At 42.3% G+C, this 21,085-nt stretch overlaps 1 protein-coding gene across 1 annotated transcript; it reads left to right on the top strand.

Moving 5' to 3' along the window:
- The first annotated feature begins 8,076 nt into the window (after nucleotides 1–8,076).
- Nucleotides 8,077–20,417, top strand: ivns1abpa (influenza virus NS1A binding protein a). The gene is made up of 15 exons (XM_020098464.2): nucleotides 8,077–8,317; nucleotides 12,611–12,889; nucleotides 13,104–13,236; nucleotides 13,341–13,510; nucleotides 13,625–13,700; nucleotides 13,826–13,999; nucleotides 14,671–14,796; nucleotides 16,234–16,344; nucleotides 16,799–16,940; nucleotides 17,279–17,503; nucleotides 17,802–17,923; nucleotides 18,051–18,177; nucleotides 18,292–18,423; nucleotides 18,532–18,705; nucleotides 19,231–20,417. The coding sequence occupies exons 3-15, from the start codon at nucleotides 13,126–13,128 to the stop codon at nucleotides 19,491–19,493; spliced, it is 1,953 nt and encodes a 650-aa protein (XP_019954023.1). The 5' UTR covers nucleotides 8,077–8,317; nucleotides 12,611–12,889; nucleotides 13,104–13,125; the 3' UTR covers nucleotides 19,494–20,417.
- Nucleotides 20,418–21,085: the final 668 nt, after the last annotated feature.

Below are 21,085 nucleotides of genomic sequence, written 5' to 3'. Positions count from 1 at the left end.
TTATGAAATAAATGTTTGTTATTTAACAGTGCAGGGTTTATATAAATATTCATAAATGTGTGATTTTCTTCAATGCAGCGTTATCAAGTCTTGTTGTGCCATGTTCCATTATGATTTTCATATCCTGTGTTGTATAGAGTGAGACAGCCGTGGATTTCTTATGATCCAACTCCTAAAGTAAATATTATGGTCTGCAACAGCAGAATAGGCCGCTGACGTTTGCTGTTGGTGCCACATCAAAACCCATCGGCGACAACAACGATAAGGACAGAATGGGCTTGAATAACACAACAGCACAAATCTGCAAATTGTCCACAGGATGAGGACGTGGTCTTGTCTGGTGTCTTGAATGAGCAGTTGAGGGAGACATTTTCAAGGCCGCTGCTGAATTTAAACAGCAAACTTTCAGTCTTTGCCTCTGTGGTATTTGTCATTAACAGATTGCTAAAGCTACTGTAGGTTCCATCACACCAGCTTCAGCCGCAAAACTGCTTTGTTGTGATGTACAATGAACGAGGCAGAGCCGCCACATATTCATCAACATTCACAATCTCTTTCCATGTCTAATTCACCCTCTACTGTAAAAGTCTCTCCTCTTACAAACACTGATCATTTGTCTGTATATAATTCAGTTTCATCTGCCTCCTCAGTTAATCTCCCATTTGCGTCCACGAGCGCAGACACTGAAGTTAAGAGAGAAGTAGATTAGAAGCACTCAAGTGCATTAAACCTCTGGGATTCAGCCGGTGTAGAAATAAAGGTTGACGTCATAATGCATTCTGTCGGTGAAGAATATAAAACCATGAGTTAAGCAGGATTTGGTTGATGAACTTAAGCAATGAAATAGAACCTGACCAATTTAAAAAGGAAACTTTTATTTTACAAAATAAACAATGAGGAGAAGATGTGAATTTATTCATGTAATGTCTGTATTTGCTTGTATTTGTGTTTTCTTTTTATTTGTTATCATTACTTAGTAGGAACTGTATGGTTTAACTGTAATATAACTTCTTTTCCTAATAGTTTGACGAATGACATCTCTAATGTAAAGACAGTTTGTTTTTTCCAAACCCATTTTTCCCCATTTCAAAGTGTCAATGAGATGCACAGTCACACATTAAAAAAGAAAGTTAGAATCATAACTGTGTCCATTCATTCTGTCTGTTAATCAGATCCTAATATAAAAAGGATTTGATGAATTCAGAGCTCTGGTGGGCTCAGTTGCTAACAACTCTGGCTCTGTACATTCAAAGTGAATTAGGTCAAAGTAATGTGTGACTCTCTCTCTGGGGGACACTGGTTAAAATTTAAACTACATAAGGAAAAAATCGCTGATAACCGACAACCAATGCATGTGTGTTTCCCCCATGCGTGCATACACAATATGTGCTCGACTTGTGTGTGCATGTCACAACTTGTTGAAGTTTGACCCGTGACGTTAACTGGGTCACATTTAATGTCCACATGTTTTTACCCCCTCAGTGGGTCGGACACGGAGAAAACTTTCATGGAGAACACTTTCTGCTGTACAGCACTCTGAAGAAGCTGCTCACTGAAACCAGTGGAAATTAACCTTGAATAGAACAATGATTAACTGTGTTTAATGGTATCAATCCAAATTCCTTCACTGCTTATTTACGCTACCATCATAATTATCATCATGAAATTGTAGATCTAGTGCAGGAAGTGTCAAAGTATATTGTCTGTACGAGATTTGTAAAGACTGTGAGGGCTACAATGAGAAAATCTGATTAAACAGTTTACTGATGTTGATAAAGCTGCACATTTGCTGGGTTCTGCTGTATTTTTGTGATTTGTACACAACTAATTAGGTGTTGCCAGCAGCTTTTCTCAGCACCCTACTGTCACCATGGGTGAAGCGTGTGAAGAGCAAAGCTGTGAGAAATTAAATTCTCATTATGGAAGACAAAAGGATTTGGCAGCAGAGGGTGTACTGGGCAGCAAGTGCATGGACTTGAAGACTCACAAATTTTATTTTCTGTTAAAAACCAACAAAAGAATCTGTAAGATAAGACAAGATAAGTGTCTGAGGTTTTATGAGTTCAGCTGAGATAATCCTGGGGAGAAAGTGAAGAGAGCTCAATGAGAGAGACAGCACCACATTAAAAACACTGGTAACACAAAGAGTGAAAAAGGATGACTGGTGTTACAGGACACAGTCACAGGAGGAGAGAAGGGAAGAATCATGGACAGAAACAGAGGGATGAAGAGAGAGAGATGAGAGAGAGAAGCCGATTGGATCAGTCGATGACTGAATTATCTGAGACCAAACACACTGTCACATGCAAAAACAGCTGCCATCTAAGGTCACCGGCACGAAACGTATGAGCCATCATGTGCTGTCTTAATGGTTTACATAACATCCAATCATTTGGATATACACACAGTCACACACACACACACACATACACACACACACACACACACACTCAATATTTACAACAGTTGCATTGATCAATCATTAGAAGTTGATATAATATCATTCTGTGACGGCATTAGTGATTGAAGTGCAGACATTGATCCTCTGTCGCTCTTCAGTAGCTTCCTCTGGACTTTGTTGATTGACTCCAAACCAAACCTGGACAGATAAGAGAAGAAGCATGTGAGGACTTGTGAATTTGATTAAATTATATTTGTTGTGGACACTATTGTGCATTGAGTGTGTTGTTAAAATTTGAAATAAGAGAAAACCACTGAGCTATTATTATGAATAATAATAAAAATAAAATAGGATACTATGATAAATGACATTATTCATTGTGCCTTGTGTTCATTTAGATGTGGTAATACTTGTAACACTGTTTAATCACTGTTTGAGGTCAGAGGTCAATACATGATGCAACCGGTGTTCGAGGAGCGTGACCTCTTCACTCAGTTAAATTTAAAGACCAACATACCACAGTCACATGTCACTGTCTTATGAGTTTCTCGCTGCCTCTTAGCTAATTTCTTAGATTCCAAAAACCTTACGCAAGCAATTAGTGAAGGTTCTAAAAAAAATAATTAAAAAAAGGTCCGCTCAGGGGGAAGAGTGGATCATTCAATATTAGGGAGGGTTGGTGGTTCGATCCCTGGCTTTACCCGTCGTCATATTTGATGCCTCCTTGGGAAGGACACTGAACCCCAAATGGCCCCTGATGGCTGTGGCAGTGTGTGAATGGATGGCAGATGGAGAAGTGTTAAATATAGAAGCACTGCATGAATGTGTGAATCTGACCTTTGGAGCACTTGGAGAGTTTGTTAAGACTAGAGAAGTGCAGTTTGAAAACGTATGCAACTTTGAGACGTACGGGACTCTGGACAGGTGGACTCTGCGTAACTATATATAGAGTTAGAAAAGAAAGGGTGAGGGTTATGCAGCTTTGATGAAAACACACAGGTTGCTGTTTCTGAGGTAATTTGTGCACCTAGTACATTAATTGGTGGTCAGTGCAACAAGATGTGAGTGCAGCTAATCAAGCCTTATTCCAGCAAACATATGCGTGTGTGTGTGTGCATGTGTGTTCTATTTTCACTCAACTGATTTCCTTTATTAGTGTGCAGAACAGATCACAGGAGGGAGGATGGTTTGAAATTTGTCGCTGGTACCACAGTGAAGCATGAGAAGTGTTTTGTGTGCACACTCAGGGCGGAGAACCAGACTCCTGTGACTCTCTTGTGACTCTTCCCCCCTGTGGGGCCTGGAGGAGAGCCTGGCCCAGTTCTGTGGGAAAAAAAGAAACTAGAGAGAGAAAGGTGTTTTTATAGTGTAGATTTGCATTTCCAACAGAAGTTGTTAGCTGGTTGTTAACTTATCATCTGAACTGTCGGTTCACATTATTGTCTGTTTGTGCAGCAGCTGCAGTCTCGTTGCAAAGCTCCATGTTGCAAATATTTAGTTCTATGCACCTTTGTTAAAGCACTTTTAAAAAATATTGCGATCTCACAGGGACTGCAACTGAAATAAAAAATGAACAATGAAGGAATTGACATTGAGTCTGTTTTTTTAAATTGAGTTAATTTAACACCACACATTCACAGGCTGACAAAGTTAGACAAATGAGTTTGGTATGAATTGTTTGGTTTGACACGTGTAATCACCTCTGCTAAGAAGGTTATGTTTTCAACACTGTCCGTTGGTTGGTCAGTTATTCTGGTTGTATAATCAGGATTATATTTTTTTCACTTCTATCAAACATTTTCCTTGATCTCATGAGTTTAAATGTGTTTTCCTAAGGGGTCTGTTGCTCTGCTAATTTTATACTGCAAACACTGCAGCTTCGAGAATGTTTATGCATTCAAATGAAGCAGGGAAGGAAGGAGGAAACTTAAAAGAAAAATAAGTAAATAATGAAGTCAGGATGCACAGAAGGAAAGAGGTTCTGTAAGAAATTAAGTTGAAGAATATTTAATGAAATCAAACGACATGCCAGAAACTTCTTTATGTCTAAAGTAGTGAATATCTAACTAAGCCCCAGTGTGAGGTGAGAGAGCAGCTTAGATGTGCCTCCAACATATAAACAGGGCAATATCTCAGACTTCACAGACTTGGATGATATTTAAACTAAAGGTTGTCCTTATCTTCACCTGTGATCCGGTCGTACTGGAAACACACTGCCTCTGTTTCGTCAGTGTCATCGGCCTCTCACGAGCAGGCTGGAGTTTCACAGTTTATCAGAACCTTATCAGGAGACTGTGTAACTGCATGTGGCACCAGGCACATTTTTCAGTGCCCCCGTGTGAGGGACAGGGAAGCAGTGATAGCAAATAAACTGTGTTCGTCCACTAAAAGAAAAGCAAACACAGAGTTGATCCACTATGCTGCTTTTAATACACTGATAAAAGAATGAGAATTAAGTAAAGATATTAGTAAATAAGGGTTATATAAAGAAATTATTTCTATTTCGGTAAATTAATACAGAAGACAAAACGTTATGGTGTGATATTTATAAGAAAAAAGAAATCAGGAGATATCTGTTATGGCAATCCCTAAATTGCTCCTAAAACTCTGCAGTGTTGTTGAAAACTTTTAACTTCAGCACTTAAACCTCCTGCTTGTCTCCATTGACACAACAGTACGAGCCACGTGTTATCGCTGGGCCCAGATATATTCACAGTGTCCTTGTCAGAACACGTTCAAGCAGCCTCACTGAACAAATTTCTGCAGAATGAAAGAATGAGGGGGGCGCCAGAGTCCAGAACATGACTCAGCAAAACGAAGACTGTGTCCTGTGTGGTGGAAATTGGTTGAAGGCAAAACACACCTGCAGTTTTTTTTATTGTAGATGATTTGATATTTAATAATAACACATCAGAGTTAAAGTTTAAATTTTATATTTCACTGTTGAAATGCTGCTCATAAGACACGGTGTACTGTTACAGAGGAGAGAAAATGCAAATGTTTGCCGTCAAGCAATGGTTTCCATTATTTCTTTGTGCATTCGTTCAGACTCACTTTTTCTGTGACCTTGGCAGCACTGATGCAGCAGTTGCACAAGTTTGTTTGAGAGTAAACAGGGTTTTATGTGAAATGCCTCGTGGTTCTTGCCACATTGACTAAGAATACTATTTAAATGCAGTAAGATGAGGCTGCAGCTTCATGTATTTCAAACATTTACTCTGTTGTCAAACCTCAAAATGACCTGACACCATTTTTGCATCTGGAACCATTTTAGTGTTTAGGATATGGTACCTCCATGAACGGACACAATAAAGCTACAGATAATATATATAGTGAAGTTTATACATTTCACATCATATTTGAAACAGCTGTATCTATTGCTATTTTTGTAGTTGTGTATATATATATATATATATATATTTCAAGTATTACTTACTTATATCTCATATTAAAGGCAAATTAGCAGAATATAATGCAGTTCCTAATATTATTGTGTAATGCAATATGTAAAGGTATATTGCTACCAATAGACATCAATTCTTAATTTGACTATTGTTTCTTTCCCACTTTTTGATTTGATTCATTTAATCATTTATTTAACCAGGAATGTCTTGTTGAGAGACAATATCTCTCCTGCCAGGGAGTCATGATGAAGACGGAGCTGGGACATACCAAAACACAGCAAACAGATGAAAGCACAGAACAGATATAAAAATGAATAATGTGGAATAAAGATCACTTGTTAAAAAGCTTTTTGGTCCAGAACCAATGCACAAAAACACGTCCTTAAGAAAGGAATAAGTCAGGCAGGATTGGCTGGCTGCACTCCATCAGCAGTAATCAGCACGTCTGAGGCTCCAGACACTGAGACGATGGAGTGACGACTTGCCAGGGAATCGTCATTCACCTCCGTAGGCAGACAGGAAAAAGCTGAGGTCAGACAGTCCAGAGACAAGACTCACAATGAGCACTGACAGAAACCTTGAGACGAGGAAAGCGGTGCTGATTAAAGGGTTATTCTCTGTAATTCATGTATTAAAGCCTTCGGTGTTTTACCATTCACAGCTTTTGACTTTTTCATTTCCGTTTGGCAGTCACATGGCGTCAAACAGTGATTCATCATCTACTGCATTCTATTTGTTTTGTTGAAAACATCTCCGCTGATATGACCTTAGAATGGGTTCGTTTCCTGGACCGTGTGTATGGAGGTGCTTCTGTTACACTCCAGGCATGAACACGAACACGGCTACGAAAAGCAAATGGAGGTGAAATACGATGCAGGTGTCCATTCTTGGAAACCAGCCAATCATTTCCTTGACCGTGAGCCAACAGTAACATCTCTCACCTTGTCAGGAATGTCACCCTCCGCATGGATGGAAGCGCAGAGTGTCGTGGCAATAATACCAGCACAAGAGGTTGTTATGAAGACATTACTTTGTGTTGATAAACTTAATCTGTGTTGACTGGGCCCATGGATTCGGTTGTGATCACGGAGGTTTTCAACACAATGGTCAGCGTGCTTTTAAAGCCGGGGCTAAATGATCATGTGCTGCTGTCAGGGTTACATCTGGTGCCAGGTTTTCACAAACAACAGCACATGCAGAAAAATATACTCACACACACAGTGCACATACAAAGGCCGGCCGACACATTGGTATTGAAGTGATTCTTATCCTCTAATCTAATTACTGACGCACTGAGGTAGTGCTAAGCTCTTTTCAGTCCTGGCAGCTGAATGGGTTCTTCGTCCTCCGTGATGAAGTCTTTAGGCCGGATGTTCTCGCCTGATCGACATCAAGCGACCCACGCAGTGCCGCTCGTCCTGGCATGCTACTATCGTGACTCATGTAGTAAAGATTATGACGATGCATAACTAATGGTGTTTGATTAAAGAGAGAATTCAATGGAGACGTTACAGAGGTGAGACCCAGGAGCTGCAGGTGTCTCTGCTGAATCCGAAGAAATAGGCAGAGAGGCCCATTTACAGCCTGCCTGCTCTCTGACCTTACTTAGGTTAGTCAGAATCAGTCAAGAGACCCATTTAAGTACAAATGTGATGCACTCCACGCTGATTTCATCTAAGCTATCCTGACCTCTTCGCCTAGTTCTTCCCATCCGTCTGGGAGTCTATCTATCTATCTATCTTCATGTACCCCCTATTATCTACAAATATTATTTTTAATCAATCATTTGTTAAGAAATGTAAGTGTAAGTACATAAATACAGTACTTTACAAGTTAAACATTTTCAAAATATAAAAAATGGTCATTATATGAAAAAACATGCAGAAATATAATTTGGATGTATTTCAATTAATTGACAAACATGGGAAAAATTAAAAAATGAGTATGAACCTAAAAAGCATAATCTAAATATTAAAAATATCACAGACATAAGATTTTTCTAGGAACAAAAAATATTCAATATGGCTGAATACACATATATATATATATATATATATATATATATATATATATCCAATGGGAATAATGATTTATAAAATAGAATCATTCAGATAATCCATGTGAAAAACATGTATCCAGAATTTGAATGAAAACCAGCACATGTTGTAACGTCTCATCTGATATCGATCACCGATAAAAATGGATTATCGATCGTCACCCTGGATTTCATCAGAAGTGGCCCCGCCCCGCGCCGCTGACGTCACGGGCGGCGTGGCGTTCACACTGCATTTCTCTCGTGAGCGCGCCTCCACGGTCACCCGCCAGACCAGCCATTCCGCCAAAGCGAGCGCGAGTCAGCCGGAGAGAGGACGTGCTTCCCGACCAGAGCCGAGAGAGGAACCGGACACAGGACCTGCCAACACCGCAGAGAGCCGAGCTTTTCTACCCAGAACCAACCGACTCTGAATTCTCATTAAATATGTCTAATATCGTTTGCTGTCAAACGCCTCAGGTAAGATGGTTTCTCTCCCTTTTTGCCGCGTCTTTGTCACGTCACTGCTCGCTGACCTGTGAGGGAACCGTTAAACATGTCGCCGGTCACAGCGGGAGTCTCCGCGGTGCTTGTCCCCCAGCTGGGTGTTACATGTGTGGGGTTGAAACGAACGGTGGCTAACGGGGGGTGTTAGCTCACGCTCGGTGGAAACTGCTGGAAACGTCTATTCTTTTTTTTTTTTAATGCCCGCGGAGGAATTGTCACATGAACGACTGCTTTCCGCGTGTGCTCGGCTACGTCACACTTTCCCGGCTCTAAACGAAGCCTTTCGCGCCTCGAGCACGGACACACGCAAACGCCTCATTTCCCCCGGCAGGAGTAATTAATGTAAGCCGGTGTGACGGTCCTGTCATCCCCGGCTAAAAGCAGCAGGTTGCCTGCCTTGCTAGCGGTGCTAACACGCACTTGCTTCCCTCCATCCTTCCCCTTCTCCTTGGCTACACCAGTCCCAATGTCCGCCTCGTTTGTGCGGCCGAAGTGTGCGTATTGTCTGTGAGATGACCGCGCTCCCTGGGCGACAGCTTCCTGGCCCATTTTCCGATGGCGGGATGTATGTCCAGACGAGCCATTATGACTTCTGGCCCAGCGCCACACATCATGGCCCCGGTACATTACCACGGCATCGGGGGAGGGGGGAGGAGGCAGGCGGATGAATGACATTGCTCTGCAGCGAATAGCAGACACGACATCCAGGGTGTCCGACTGTGGGGCTGGCCCACTGTGGGGCTGGCAGGGTGGGCGACGTAGCGTGGGTACATCCTGTCCTTTATTCACCCTCCATTCGGTGCCATACTGGAGCGGCTGTGCCCAGTCCTGGTACGATGTTGACGCCCTTCGACTGATCGTGGTCTATCGATTGTCTAGTAAAAGGGAAACTGTCTCCCCGGTTCTCCAGTGTCAGGTTTCTCTAAGTGCTGCGGGTTGCCTCACTCTTCCAGAGTATTTCAACATTTGTGCTGTTAATCCGGTTCTGAAGAGGACAGCCACGTGGGGATTTCCCACATAGCAAGCAATAAGATTCACGGTTTTAAACAAATGTATGAATATAAACGGTTTTTCAAACCTTATACAATAGATGATTAATTATGCTTTCTCACTGTCTTGAGAGGAATTGATCTTTTTTTTTTAATTCTCATTTTTTACTTCCTAATTTTGGTAAATCACTTGATTTATTGACAATGTGGGGAGGGTGTTTCTGATTTCTCAAATCACACTTGAATTTTCTGCTGTTATATATAATATATATATTGCAGTTGTGCTACCGTTCAGATAAATTGTTTATTATGTGTATGAATCCACAACCGTTAGCGTGTACGGCCTCCATCTCTTATTTTCTCGACCTTGTTTAGAATATGTTAAACTAAGTGGTAAATTTCCACACAGTGAAACTGGGTGAAATATCCAGCACTTCCTCTCCTCTCCACTGGAGGGTTGTCCAACCAGCATGGACAGCTCAGTGACAGACCTGCACTTTTGTGTGTGACTAATCAGATGGAAAAATGGAGAGGGAAAATACATTCAGAGCCACCCTGTGTGACAAAGTTGTGAACAATCCGACCCCTTTCTCCTTCTCTTGCCTTTGTTCTGTCTCTTTCTCTTCCCCGGTTTTCAAGCACATGCCCATATATACACGTTTCCAGATCACAAAATCTGCTTAGCCGTTTTGTCTATCTACATATGCTTGCTAATGTCCACGCAAGCGAGCAAAGGGGCGGCCATTCCCCTCGAAGGCAACATCGTAGTTAACATCTGATTGACTGTATGCTGGTCCCCACAGTAATACCTGCAATGGCGTAAGATTGTCTTACCAGAGGGTGATTATTTAATCACAGCCATGTGATTAAGGCAGCAGCTCTGTATTAAGAATTATTCAGTGAACTGGGGGTGTGGTTTGCCCAGCGGTGTTTGTTTAAGTGTTAGAAGGAGAGATGAGGGGAACCAGGCAACAGGCGAGTGTGGTGGACCCAACCATGTGGAGGAGGTGAACATTTCAGCCTTCAGCCTTTGGGAGTTTTCTGCCAGCTGTTGCATAACCTTTACTCAAAAGTGGGTCAGTGTTCCCTCCATCCATTCACAGACCGGGTGAATTATAGGTTTCGATGGCAGGATATGGAAGTGGGTGCTCTATCTTGTAGCTCAAGAAAAAACTAAATACATTTAAAACCACACATTAAAATAGACAATGGAAAATGAGATCACAAACTGTTGCTGCAGTTGCCGCTGAAGTCTAACATGCAAAGAGGATGTGACTGTTTACCAGACACTCATAGCTCTCATGCTACTATAACTCACACAACTGCAACAGTATATTTTGGCAAACAAGGAAAGACAAATAATTGAACATACCTGGAAATACAAATAGGACACTGTTAGTCTCTGCATCCAATTCCCTGGGGTGTCTCCACCTTTGTCGGAATGCTGGGACAAATCTCGGTGGGCCTTCATGCAGTAGACTGTCAAATTATTTACTGACCTGTCAGTCTCATGGTATGGGATTAGTGTTTTGGATTCGAATTACTTACTCAATCTTTCAACTATCATACCGCACATTGTTCTCTTCTCATAAAACTGTCAAACAAAACTCAATACCTGTCTTGACTTCTGCGTTAACTGTAGACAAGTAGTGCAGGATGTTTTTTCGGGGTAAAGCAATACATTTTTCATAGCTCATTTTATTTCTGTCCCCTTCCGGCTGATGTTCCCATCATCCTCTCCTCGTACACTCTGTCCTTTTTACTTTCTTTTTTTGCATAATGCTGTGGAATTGTTAAGGGGGGGGGGGGGGGGGGCAGATGAGTCAAAAGCCATCTGAGGCCAATCTTAAAATAATTCCTCTTTTCCTTCTGTTTCTTGATTTATGTTTAAACTTGTGTGGTGCCTTGAACTTGATTTTTAAACATAAGAAAGATGTTGGTGTTGGAGTCAAATGATTGGCACACAAATCATCACTTTGCATAATGTTTTATCTGGCAGCGTAATAATTAACGTTATAGCAGCAAACTGGTATTGGCATTGTAATTTCCTTGCTCAACTAGTTGCTTGGCACCATTTCAAAGTATACTGTTGTTGTTGTAGGGATTATTTTCTGTAAAAGTAATTGCTATGTGGAAATTCTTGCACAGTGATTCACACTTGCATGGGAAGTCTGACAGAAGCTACAATGACAGGTACATTACACATGCTACAGTTGAGTTGATCACAGCTTTTTTGAATGCAGCTCATACAAGTTGGACACGTACCCAGAGAAGTCTCATCATGTGTTCAGTGGATACAGTTTCATACTGTGGGGCAACTGCTGTGGTCCGTCTTGTCCCCATCCCCCATCTGAGATGGTGATAAATCTGTTAGAATTGCATTTCAATATTTTACTGAGCTTCAGATCACAGATGGAATAATTATCATATGGTCAGGCCTGCAATTACCTCACTTTAGAAGATTGCATTGGTACAAGTGAGACTTATGTCTGGCTCAGCATTATGGCTAGTGATATTTATACTTGATCTGTAGTATAAAGTGTCCTGAGATGGAACGTTATTTGATGCTCTCTATTGGATATGATGTGCAATCATGGGTGGGGCTTGTGGGACACGGTTCCATGAAAAATGGAATACCTTGGTTGGCCAACCAGAATTCATAGTGCAGCGATGCAGTTGAATAAGACCATCACTCTAACCAATTGGCTGCCTGTGGAAACACTGTCACAAGATGTCACCTCCAGTGTTTTCCTTTTAGTTTAGTGTCAGAATGAAAGGCTTCCTATAGGGAGGAGCCAGTCAACAGGGGAGTTGTCATATAAGATAGGGTTTGAGGGGCCTTACTTCAGGCAGAGAGGAGACGGAGCTGAAGGCGTGAGATGGATTAAGCAGTCTTGCTTGGCAGGGTGGGACGAAGCAGCAGGTGAGGAAATTTAAGTCACCAAACGGATAACGCTGTTATGGGAAGAAAAGGCTTGATTTCAGTTTTATTCCTGGACCAGATCACCAGTTGTTGAATTTTAAATGCATTTGAGGAATATGAAAACATTTAGAAGTTGATCGCATGTTTGGAAAATGTTTGGCTTGTGAAAAAGACCCTGGATGAGTGAAAGAGGAGGACGGGCAGTGTTCTCATCTGCCCCTCCATGTGCGAGGTTGTCTTTATTTTTCCATGCCCAGTAAAGACTGCATTGACTTGAAAATTAGATGTTTGTCCTTTTTCCATCTAAGAAGATTTAACAATATTCATGTTCCTTTTCTCTCTTTTCCCCTCTAGGTTATAATGTATGACCAACACAGAATAAGTACAACTCTATAGCCAACGGGATACCGAGGACTTGATTACAGTCGCTTCAAGCCTGATAGTTTGTCCGTGCGGCTGCTCCCCCTCTCCCTACGGATCACACCAGTGTAGTCAACTGGCATTTCTTCTATTCCCATCCCTCTCCACGGGTGAAGAAGACTTGGTTCCACTCTCAGTCTGCTTTGCCTACCTTTGGTTCCTGTTCTACTCTCTGCAGTAGTGCTTCCCTGGATTTGCATAATTCTCTATTAGGTAAGGCCATGACTAATGCATAGGACAGATTATAGTACACAATGAACATTACAGGCACCTAATCCTAATCCTCCCACTGGTCATCAATTCATAAAGCCAGCTATTAACAGTGTTGCACAGCATTTAGGAAAGAGCGCAGAAGAAAAGCATGCCGGGTATTATTTCTATATGTCTAAAAACATACATTAATTTATCTTTAACCTTTCCTCTTCAGGTACAAATCGAAATTCACCAAGATGATTCCAAATGGTTATTTGATCTTTGAGGATGAGAGTTTCCTGGATTCCACCGTGGCCAAAATGAACGCTCTGAGAAAGAGTGGTCAGTTCTGTGATGTAAGACTGCAGGTATAGTTTAATGCAAACACACATGGGCATAGGCCGGCATGCACAAACCTGTATTTATTTTCTCTTGAAAACATTTTTTGATGTTTCTCTTGTCATTTGTGCAGGTGTGTGGTCATGAGCTGATGGCTCACCGTGCTGTGCTGGCTTGCTGCAGTCCCTACCTGTTCGAGATCTTTAATAGTGACATTGAGTCTCATGGAGTATCACATGTCACTTTTGAGGACTTAGACCCAGAGGCTGTGGAGATCTTGCTCAACTATGCCTATACTGCCCAGTTAGTAGCACCTTTGACCTTTTTACCTCTGAACCTATCGCTGCAAAACATTTGAAAATGATTAACAATGTCATCTTTTTCTTGCCTTCTACCTTTGTTTTCTCTGAAAAACAGACTTAAGGCAGATAAAGAGCTGGTCAAAGAAGTTTATTCTGCAGCCAAAAGGTTCAAGATGGAGCGAGTCAAACAGGTTTGGAGTTATTTGTATGCCTCTTGGCAAACCCAGGAATCAAATCCTATGAGTTTTAACTTGATCCTTCACAATGTAGAAATAAGACATGTAATTTACTCCAATGTCTCCCACTCACTCCTCAGATTTGTGGGGACTACCTGTTGTCTAAGATGGATTCCCAGAATGCCATTTCCTTCCGTAACTTTGCCAGCTCTATGGGAGATGGTAGAGTTTTGGCCAAGGTGGACGCTTTCATCCAAGACCATCTGCTGGAAGTGTCTGAACAAGAGGACTTCCTCAAACTTCCCCGCCTCAAGGTATGAGCTTAAATTTGCACTTGTGCAATGATGGTTTAAAGACTTAATGTGTTTAACAGTGGGTGTAGATGACCTGACGCCATAAGGCCGCTTGTTGCTGGCAGTTGTCTGCCCCCCCTTTATCCAGCGCTGGAGGTCTTGGGTTGAATAACAAATACTGGTTTAAGCTTTGTATTTTTAACCTTCCTCACTTTGACAATGAGATTAACGAGGCTTACAGTATGAAGTGTGCCTCTTTTAGATTTTCCCACTGCTGAGACTGTATTAAGGCTAGGCTGCTTAAACACATGTAATAGTAAGTCCTTGAGTTGGAGGGTTACGCTGTAGTTTTTTGTTCAACGTGGGAGCCATAGTTTAGAGTTAAGTCTCTGGTTTAGGGCTGTACAGGTCACCCACATTAAGTCCATTAATGTATTCCTTTCATTTTGTAGCAGGAGCTGACTGGCTTGAAACTCTGCAATTGATTCTTATGCGACATAATGAGACCAACCGATTATTGTCAATTTAAAGTAAATATTTCTAAGGCTCAGGTAAATTGATAATCATCTTGTAAGATCAAGTTTTTCTGTGTGCAGAAAAGGCCACGGTATTGATTCCCTCATTTATGCATCCAGTTTGTTCCTCCAGTGAATGAATCTAACTCTTGTTTCATACCCTGTGTGTGTTTATAGTTAGAAGTAATGCTAGAAGACAACCTGACCCTGCCCAGCAATGGCAAGCTCTACTCGAAGGTGCTGAACTGGGTGCAACGGAGCCTATGGGAGAATGGAGATCAACTGGAACGACTGATGGAGGAGGTCAGTAGCAGGGCACGCAGCTAAACTTTCAGAATGATCTTCTATCCTAACCTGCCCCTTCCCCTCTCTCTGACTCCTCCTGTTTTTGACATTAAGAAGTCATTAAGGGGGCTGAAGTAGAAATGGCATGCTGTTATCATGCTGTTTGTCAGGATTGTTCTTTTTTCCCTCTGATTTGTTGAGGTTTTTGCAGTAAGAAACTCTGTACCCCTGACCCATACTACAAATTAGAGGTGAGCCGAAAAAGAGCTGCTGTTTGCTCTTGTTTTTTGTTTCCACAGTTCTCTTTTGGGTATGTGGTTGTTTTTTTACATACAAGCCCAGCGGAGTGTTACAGTGCTCTTCTCCTCTGAACTGCAAAAACAGGTTCTCAAAGGTCTGACCCTTGATTCTGCTGTCTCACTGCCACTTTACTATCTGAACAGGTGCGTGTTTGTTGCTCCAGCACTAACAGGCATTCCTCCCCATTGATTTATCTCTCCTGTAGGTTTATTAGCAGCAGCAGGGGACCAGACTGAGGAGCCAGGACTGAGCCACCAGGGTAATGAGTCAGAGAAAAGAGGGAGGGGAGGAGCACTACTGCCTCTCGGCAGCCTCTCTTTGCAGCCAACACTGTGCTCCCATCTGTCCATGTCACACTTACAGATGCAACCCATTTCTGCATTTAAAAGAACAAACATTGCTCACTTTAGCAACAAATTCATCCAACTGATTATCTTTAAGCTGCACATTTAAGTAATCCTAATTCAGGCTAATTACTCAAATTGCAGAAAACCATGTCATGTAGAAAACCGCATTGCACATAGAACTATTATACGTCATAAACTTCTCACATCTCTATACAACTTCAGCTTCTTTTTTTTACATTTGCCCCTTAGACGATCAACTCCAACCAGTCTTCTCACTGTTTTATTTTGTCAGCAGAACATGTTATTATGGGGTTTATACAACACACTACTCTCTTTAGTCATCTGGATTTGACTGCCCATTGTGGCATCGCAATGACCAGCTACTTCAGCTAGAGGACCAGTTTCCAAGTAGGAGAGGTGGAAAGAGGCCACATGCAGCTCCTCCTCCTCTTGATTCTTCACAGAAGATTTTTCCAGATGCAGCCTTTCTTCACCAGCTCCCTCCCTCTTTTTAAGATGCAAATTAAAGGAAAGCCAAACTCTGATGCCTTCTTGAGCTCAAACACTAAACCCACTCTATGCAGTGGCACCGGGTTTTGTGTGTCTTTTTTTTTTTAAGGGACGCTTTGCATTCAAGTGACTGAAGATCCAGGCCATCGTCCCTTCCCCCCTCCTCTTCACAGCACTGCCCACCCACCCTTCCTCCTCCTCCTCCTCCTCCTCCCCCCCCTCCCCTTCTTTGCTGGGGCTCTCAGTGTGTTGCTATGGAGACAGCCACATAGGTGTGTTGTTCCTGTCTGTCTTTCAGGTGCAAACGCTGTACTACTCACCTGACCATAAGCTGGTGGATGGAGGGCTGGTGATTGAGGGGCACAGTGAGGTGTTTGGTAGCGAGGAGGACCAACTTCAGTTTGTGCAGGTACTCAACAACAACTTGTGCCTGACTTCACTGTGATGACGCCTCTATCACATTTTAACTTGGCAGTGTGTAGCTCTACTGTGCAGCTTGTGCCCGGCCAAGAGTAACAATATGACAAGACGTAGCTGTGGCTCATTTATTGCCACTATTTATTCCCAAAACCTAATGTCAGTAAAGTAGCAAGAAATGAGCTATGATGCCTGCCTGGCTATGTGGAGCATTTATTACAACCCTATTTAGATTTTTACTGGACTCAGGCAGTAGTTTGCAATGCTGGGTTATTGGCTTCAGATGGCTTGTGATCTTTCAGTACAAACTTAATGTAGCTTTATTATGTCACGTCTACATCAGATCAGCTGGATCAAAGTATAGGTTGGGTGTGATTGGTTGGTGTTGGCCATGGGTGGGCCTGTGGTGCAAGCCTGGCTTCTGTAGCTGCGCTGTGCTCTTGCAGAAGAAACCGGTACGAGAGAGCACCCAGAGACAGATGAGCTGCAGCTCCTCAGGAAGCCTGTCGCCCTCCAACCAAGCAGCTAACGCCCCCAAAGCGACCATCAGGAGAGAGTGGAAGTACATCGCCTCAGAGAAGACCACAAGTAAGTGTTTATGAATAACGTTTTCATAAAGTCTCATGGAGCTGCATGATAAGGAGATGTGAAATAAACAAGCCTGGTAGTTCTAACTTCAAAACCCAACAACTTTACTTGAAAGGACATGACATCTTCTTTTATGCTGTGTTGAGGAATTTTTTTGTATAAATTGAAAACATTGGAACAAATGTGGTTTAATCCCTGTGGACTGTATTCTATATGTTATGATTTTATTTGTATTGTATTGACATGTACCCATAACTCTTAAAAAAAAAAAAAACTAAATCATGTAATTAAAAATATCAAACCCTTTAAACTTTAACCATCTTGAATCTTCCCTCCAGACAACACCTACCTGTGTCTGGCTGTGCTGGACAGCGTGCTGTGTGTGATCTTCTTGCACGGTCGCAGCAGCCCTCAGACCTCTCCCTCTGCCACCCCCTGTCTGATGAAGAGCCTCAGCTTCGAGGCCCAGCCCGAAGAGCTCGAGGAGCAGCCGCTCTCACCCATGCATTATGCTCGCTCGGGCCTGGGCACCGCAGCTCTGAATGGAAGACTCATCGCGGCAGGTTGGTGCTAAACAGGATTTTAAATAAACAGGATGGCATCATGTGAGGAGTATAACTATTAGACCTATAATGAGTTTGATCTTTTTATGATCGAGAGCAACACGGAACAAACTAAGAGACTGAAGTTAATGTAAAAATATTCATAACTGTGATGAGTCATGATTTTAGTGGGGATGTTAATGATTTGCTTCAGTAAGACAATCATGTATTTTGTTTGATATGGGGAGAGATGTGTTGTAAAAAGAGCAAGGTCAAAATACTATGGGCTGAGTCGCTGTGCATCTTTATGAACTTGCAGGAGGCTACAACAGAGAGGAGTGTCTGAGGACTGTGGAGTGTTACAACCCCAAAGAGGACCGCTGGACCTTCATCGCTCCCATGCGGACTCCGAGGGCTCGATTCCAGATGGCTGTACTCATGGTACAGTTTGGCATTCATAATTTATTTCCGATTTTTTGTTTTATGCTTATATGGACACTCAATAAAAAATAGATGACAAGCGTGCGGTTGATGTATCACCTAATGAGTTGTTCATTTACTCTCACAGGGTCAACTGTATGTGATTGGAGGTTCCAATGGACATTCTGATGAGCTGAGCTGTGGGGAGACTTACGACCCACATGCTGATGAGTGGGTTCAAGTGCCACAACTGAGGACCAACCGCTGCAACGCAGGTCAGTCCCTCCTGCAACAAACCATTAACTGATTGTTGCATCTGTTATCTGTAAAAAATGGATTGCCTCTTAAGTAATAAACCAGTTTAGCTCACCCCCATCTTCTGTTTAAAGGTGTCTGCTCCTTGAACAACAAACTCTATGTTGTGGGAGGCTCAGACCCCTGCGGGCAGAAGGGCCTGAAGAACTGTGATGCATTTGATCCTGTGACCAAAACCTGGTCCAATTGTGCCTCCCTCAACATCAGTACGTGTCCACACAGTCCCACACACACTCTGCACCACATTACAGGCGATATAAGAGGAGCTGCTGCCTGAGGAGAAAGTTGTATTCATTAAGAAAATGTGCTTTCAGGGAGGCACCAGGCAGCAGTGTGTGAGTTGGAGGGCTTCATGTATGTGATTGGTGGAGCGGAGTCGTGGAACTGCCTGAACACTGTGGAACGCTACAACCCTGAGAACAACACCTGGACCCTGATAGCCCCCATGAATGTGGCTCGCAGGGGAGCCGCCGTTGCCGTCCATGCAGGTAAGACCACCACCAAAAGCATGGGGGGGTTGTCGAAGAATCATGACATTGGGAAGTTGTATTTATCTAAAACGAGTTTCATTAAATTTAGGTTTCAGTGAAACCTTTATTTCTCATCCTCTAATGCAAACAGAATCATGAGATAAAAAAACACTTGAGAGCTTAAACCTTTAGCTTTTATTGTAAATCATTGCTTTTGCCCTGAGTTGACATCTGCTTGTGTTTTCCAGTCAGATCCAGTCTCAAAGCAAAAGCAGTGATTTACAGCCAAAGTCATATTTCTGTCTGCTTCAAATGAAGGTTTATGACTCAGGTCTGAATCGTCTCAGTAGTTACTGTTGTATTGTGACTGTGGACTAAAACTGACTGGGTGATTAGAGACCCATGAAATACGTCTCTCTGATTGCGTTTCAACTTCGTGATGTGAATTTCAGTGAACCACAACTCATTCGAGCGGGTGAAAATAATCATCTTTTGTAGAATATAACTGTCATTTCATTGATGCTGAAGTTTCTTTCTGTCCAGGCAAACTGTTTGTCATTGGCGGCTTTGATGGCTCTCACGCGCTTCGCTGTGTGGAGGTGTACGACCCCGCCCGCAACGAATGGAGGATGTTGGGTAGCATGACGTGTTCGCGCAGCAATGCCGGAGTGGCCATGCTGGGCAAAACCATCTACGCTGTGGGCGGCTTCGACGGCAACGAGTTCCTCAACTCGATGGAGGTGTACAGCCCTGAGACGGACGAGTGGAACGACTGCGCCAAGGCCCTGACTCCCCTCTCTGACTGAAGCTGGCGACGGAGGAGGGAGGGAGAGGAGGGGGTTGGAGGGTTTCACAGTGCTTCACTTTTTCCCAAACTAACAGGCTTAGTGACGTAATCGTGTTTCGTGATGTTCTGTGTGTATGAGTGGATGGGTGGGGGGGTGGGGGGTTGAGGGGTCTTCAGTGAAGACTATTTGGGAGGGGGGGATGGGAGGGTTGTTGCCCACAACAACATGACGCCTTTGCATATTGCATACATTGTTTTGTTTTTTTTCTTTTCCGTGCTGTATATATATATATTTTTTCTTTCTTACTCATTATTTGTCATATGCCAACATTTAACACACATTTAGTGCTTTTCTTTTTCTCTTAGAGTTGAAAGGTTTGTCACTTTCATGGAGGGTTTTCTGTCGGTCACACGGAGGTCGCAGTGTGGAGTGGTGACCTTCTAAAGTTCAAAAGTTAATTTAAGAATATTTCTGTTGTGGAAATGTAATTTTTGCTCACATATTTAAAGGTCAGTGGTTTGAAGCCTTACTCAGAGTGAGAGTTGATAAACACCCGTCATGGCTTTTTGTGTCATTTCAAACAAGCTGAGTTGCTTTTTGAATCTTAAACGATGGCCTTTTTTATATTTTTTATACACTGCTGATTTACCAATACAAGTAGTAGCAGACAGCTTAATTCAACAAATCTAACCAGTGCCAGTTTTAGTTAGAATTTTTTTGTGCACGCACAACCATGCTCCTGCTAACCAAACTTTTGTTATTGTGATTTTTAACTGATGTATGTAGAGATGCAGTTTACTGAAGATCCTTTTTTTTTTTTTTTTTTTCCTTGTGTTTTAAAGTGTCAGGCATTGGCAGATTTTTCTGGAAGGAATATGAGTGAGAGGATTATCACATTTGTAACATTTCTTAATTAATAATAAATAAATCATTTAAATCTGATTTTTTTTTGTCTCCAGTCGACTTTCTGGCATTGTTAAAACTTAAAATATATTGTTATAGCTTTTACCAGAGCACTTGTATGTGAGAGAAGTCGTCACTAAACACACAATTTACAGCCACCACATCTCCATCTGACTCAGTCAAGTCATTACTGTGTCCTGTTTATTGCTGTCTGAGCTTTCACTGCCACCATTTTCCTCGGGGTCTATCACACTAAGCCCTGGTTTTTTTCCTGCTCCTCTTAAGTGTCTTTTAGGGGAGATTATACTAAGCTGGCTAACAGACCTCGGCAGGAAGGGGTGACGACAGCCGGTCGCTCTGGGTTGGGAAAGTGTTGAAAGAGGAGCCGATGAGTCGGCTGCTGCATGTGCATGACCCCAGACGTTACTGCTCGCCCTGTCCGAGTTTGTTAAATCTACCCTGGGCTCATTCACAAGTTGGCCTCTGATAATCTCTGCTGACACACCTTGACGGAAAAAGTCACCATATGGTCCATGTGCTACAGGAGGAAGGGACTAAATACTTAGACCACACTTAGACAAGTCTATTTTTACTCACTTCAGTTAGGTCCTCAGCTGTTCTGGATCTTTCTGTTTATATGTTTCACAATTTACAACCAACACAGGAAACCATTTTTTTTCTCCAAACTTTTTGGCATTAAATTGAAA

Source organism: Paralichthys olivaceus, chromosome 3 (assembly GCF_024713975.1).
Source record: "Paralichthys olivaceus isolate ysfri-2021 chromosome 3, ASM2471397v2, whole genome shotgun sequence".
In the NCBI taxonomy this organism is placed as follows: domain Eukaryota; kingdom Metazoa; phylum Chordata; class Actinopteri; order Pleuronectiformes; family Paralichthyidae; genus Paralichthys; species Paralichthys olivaceus.
This window is presented reverse-complemented; position numbering and strand designations above follow the sequence as displayed.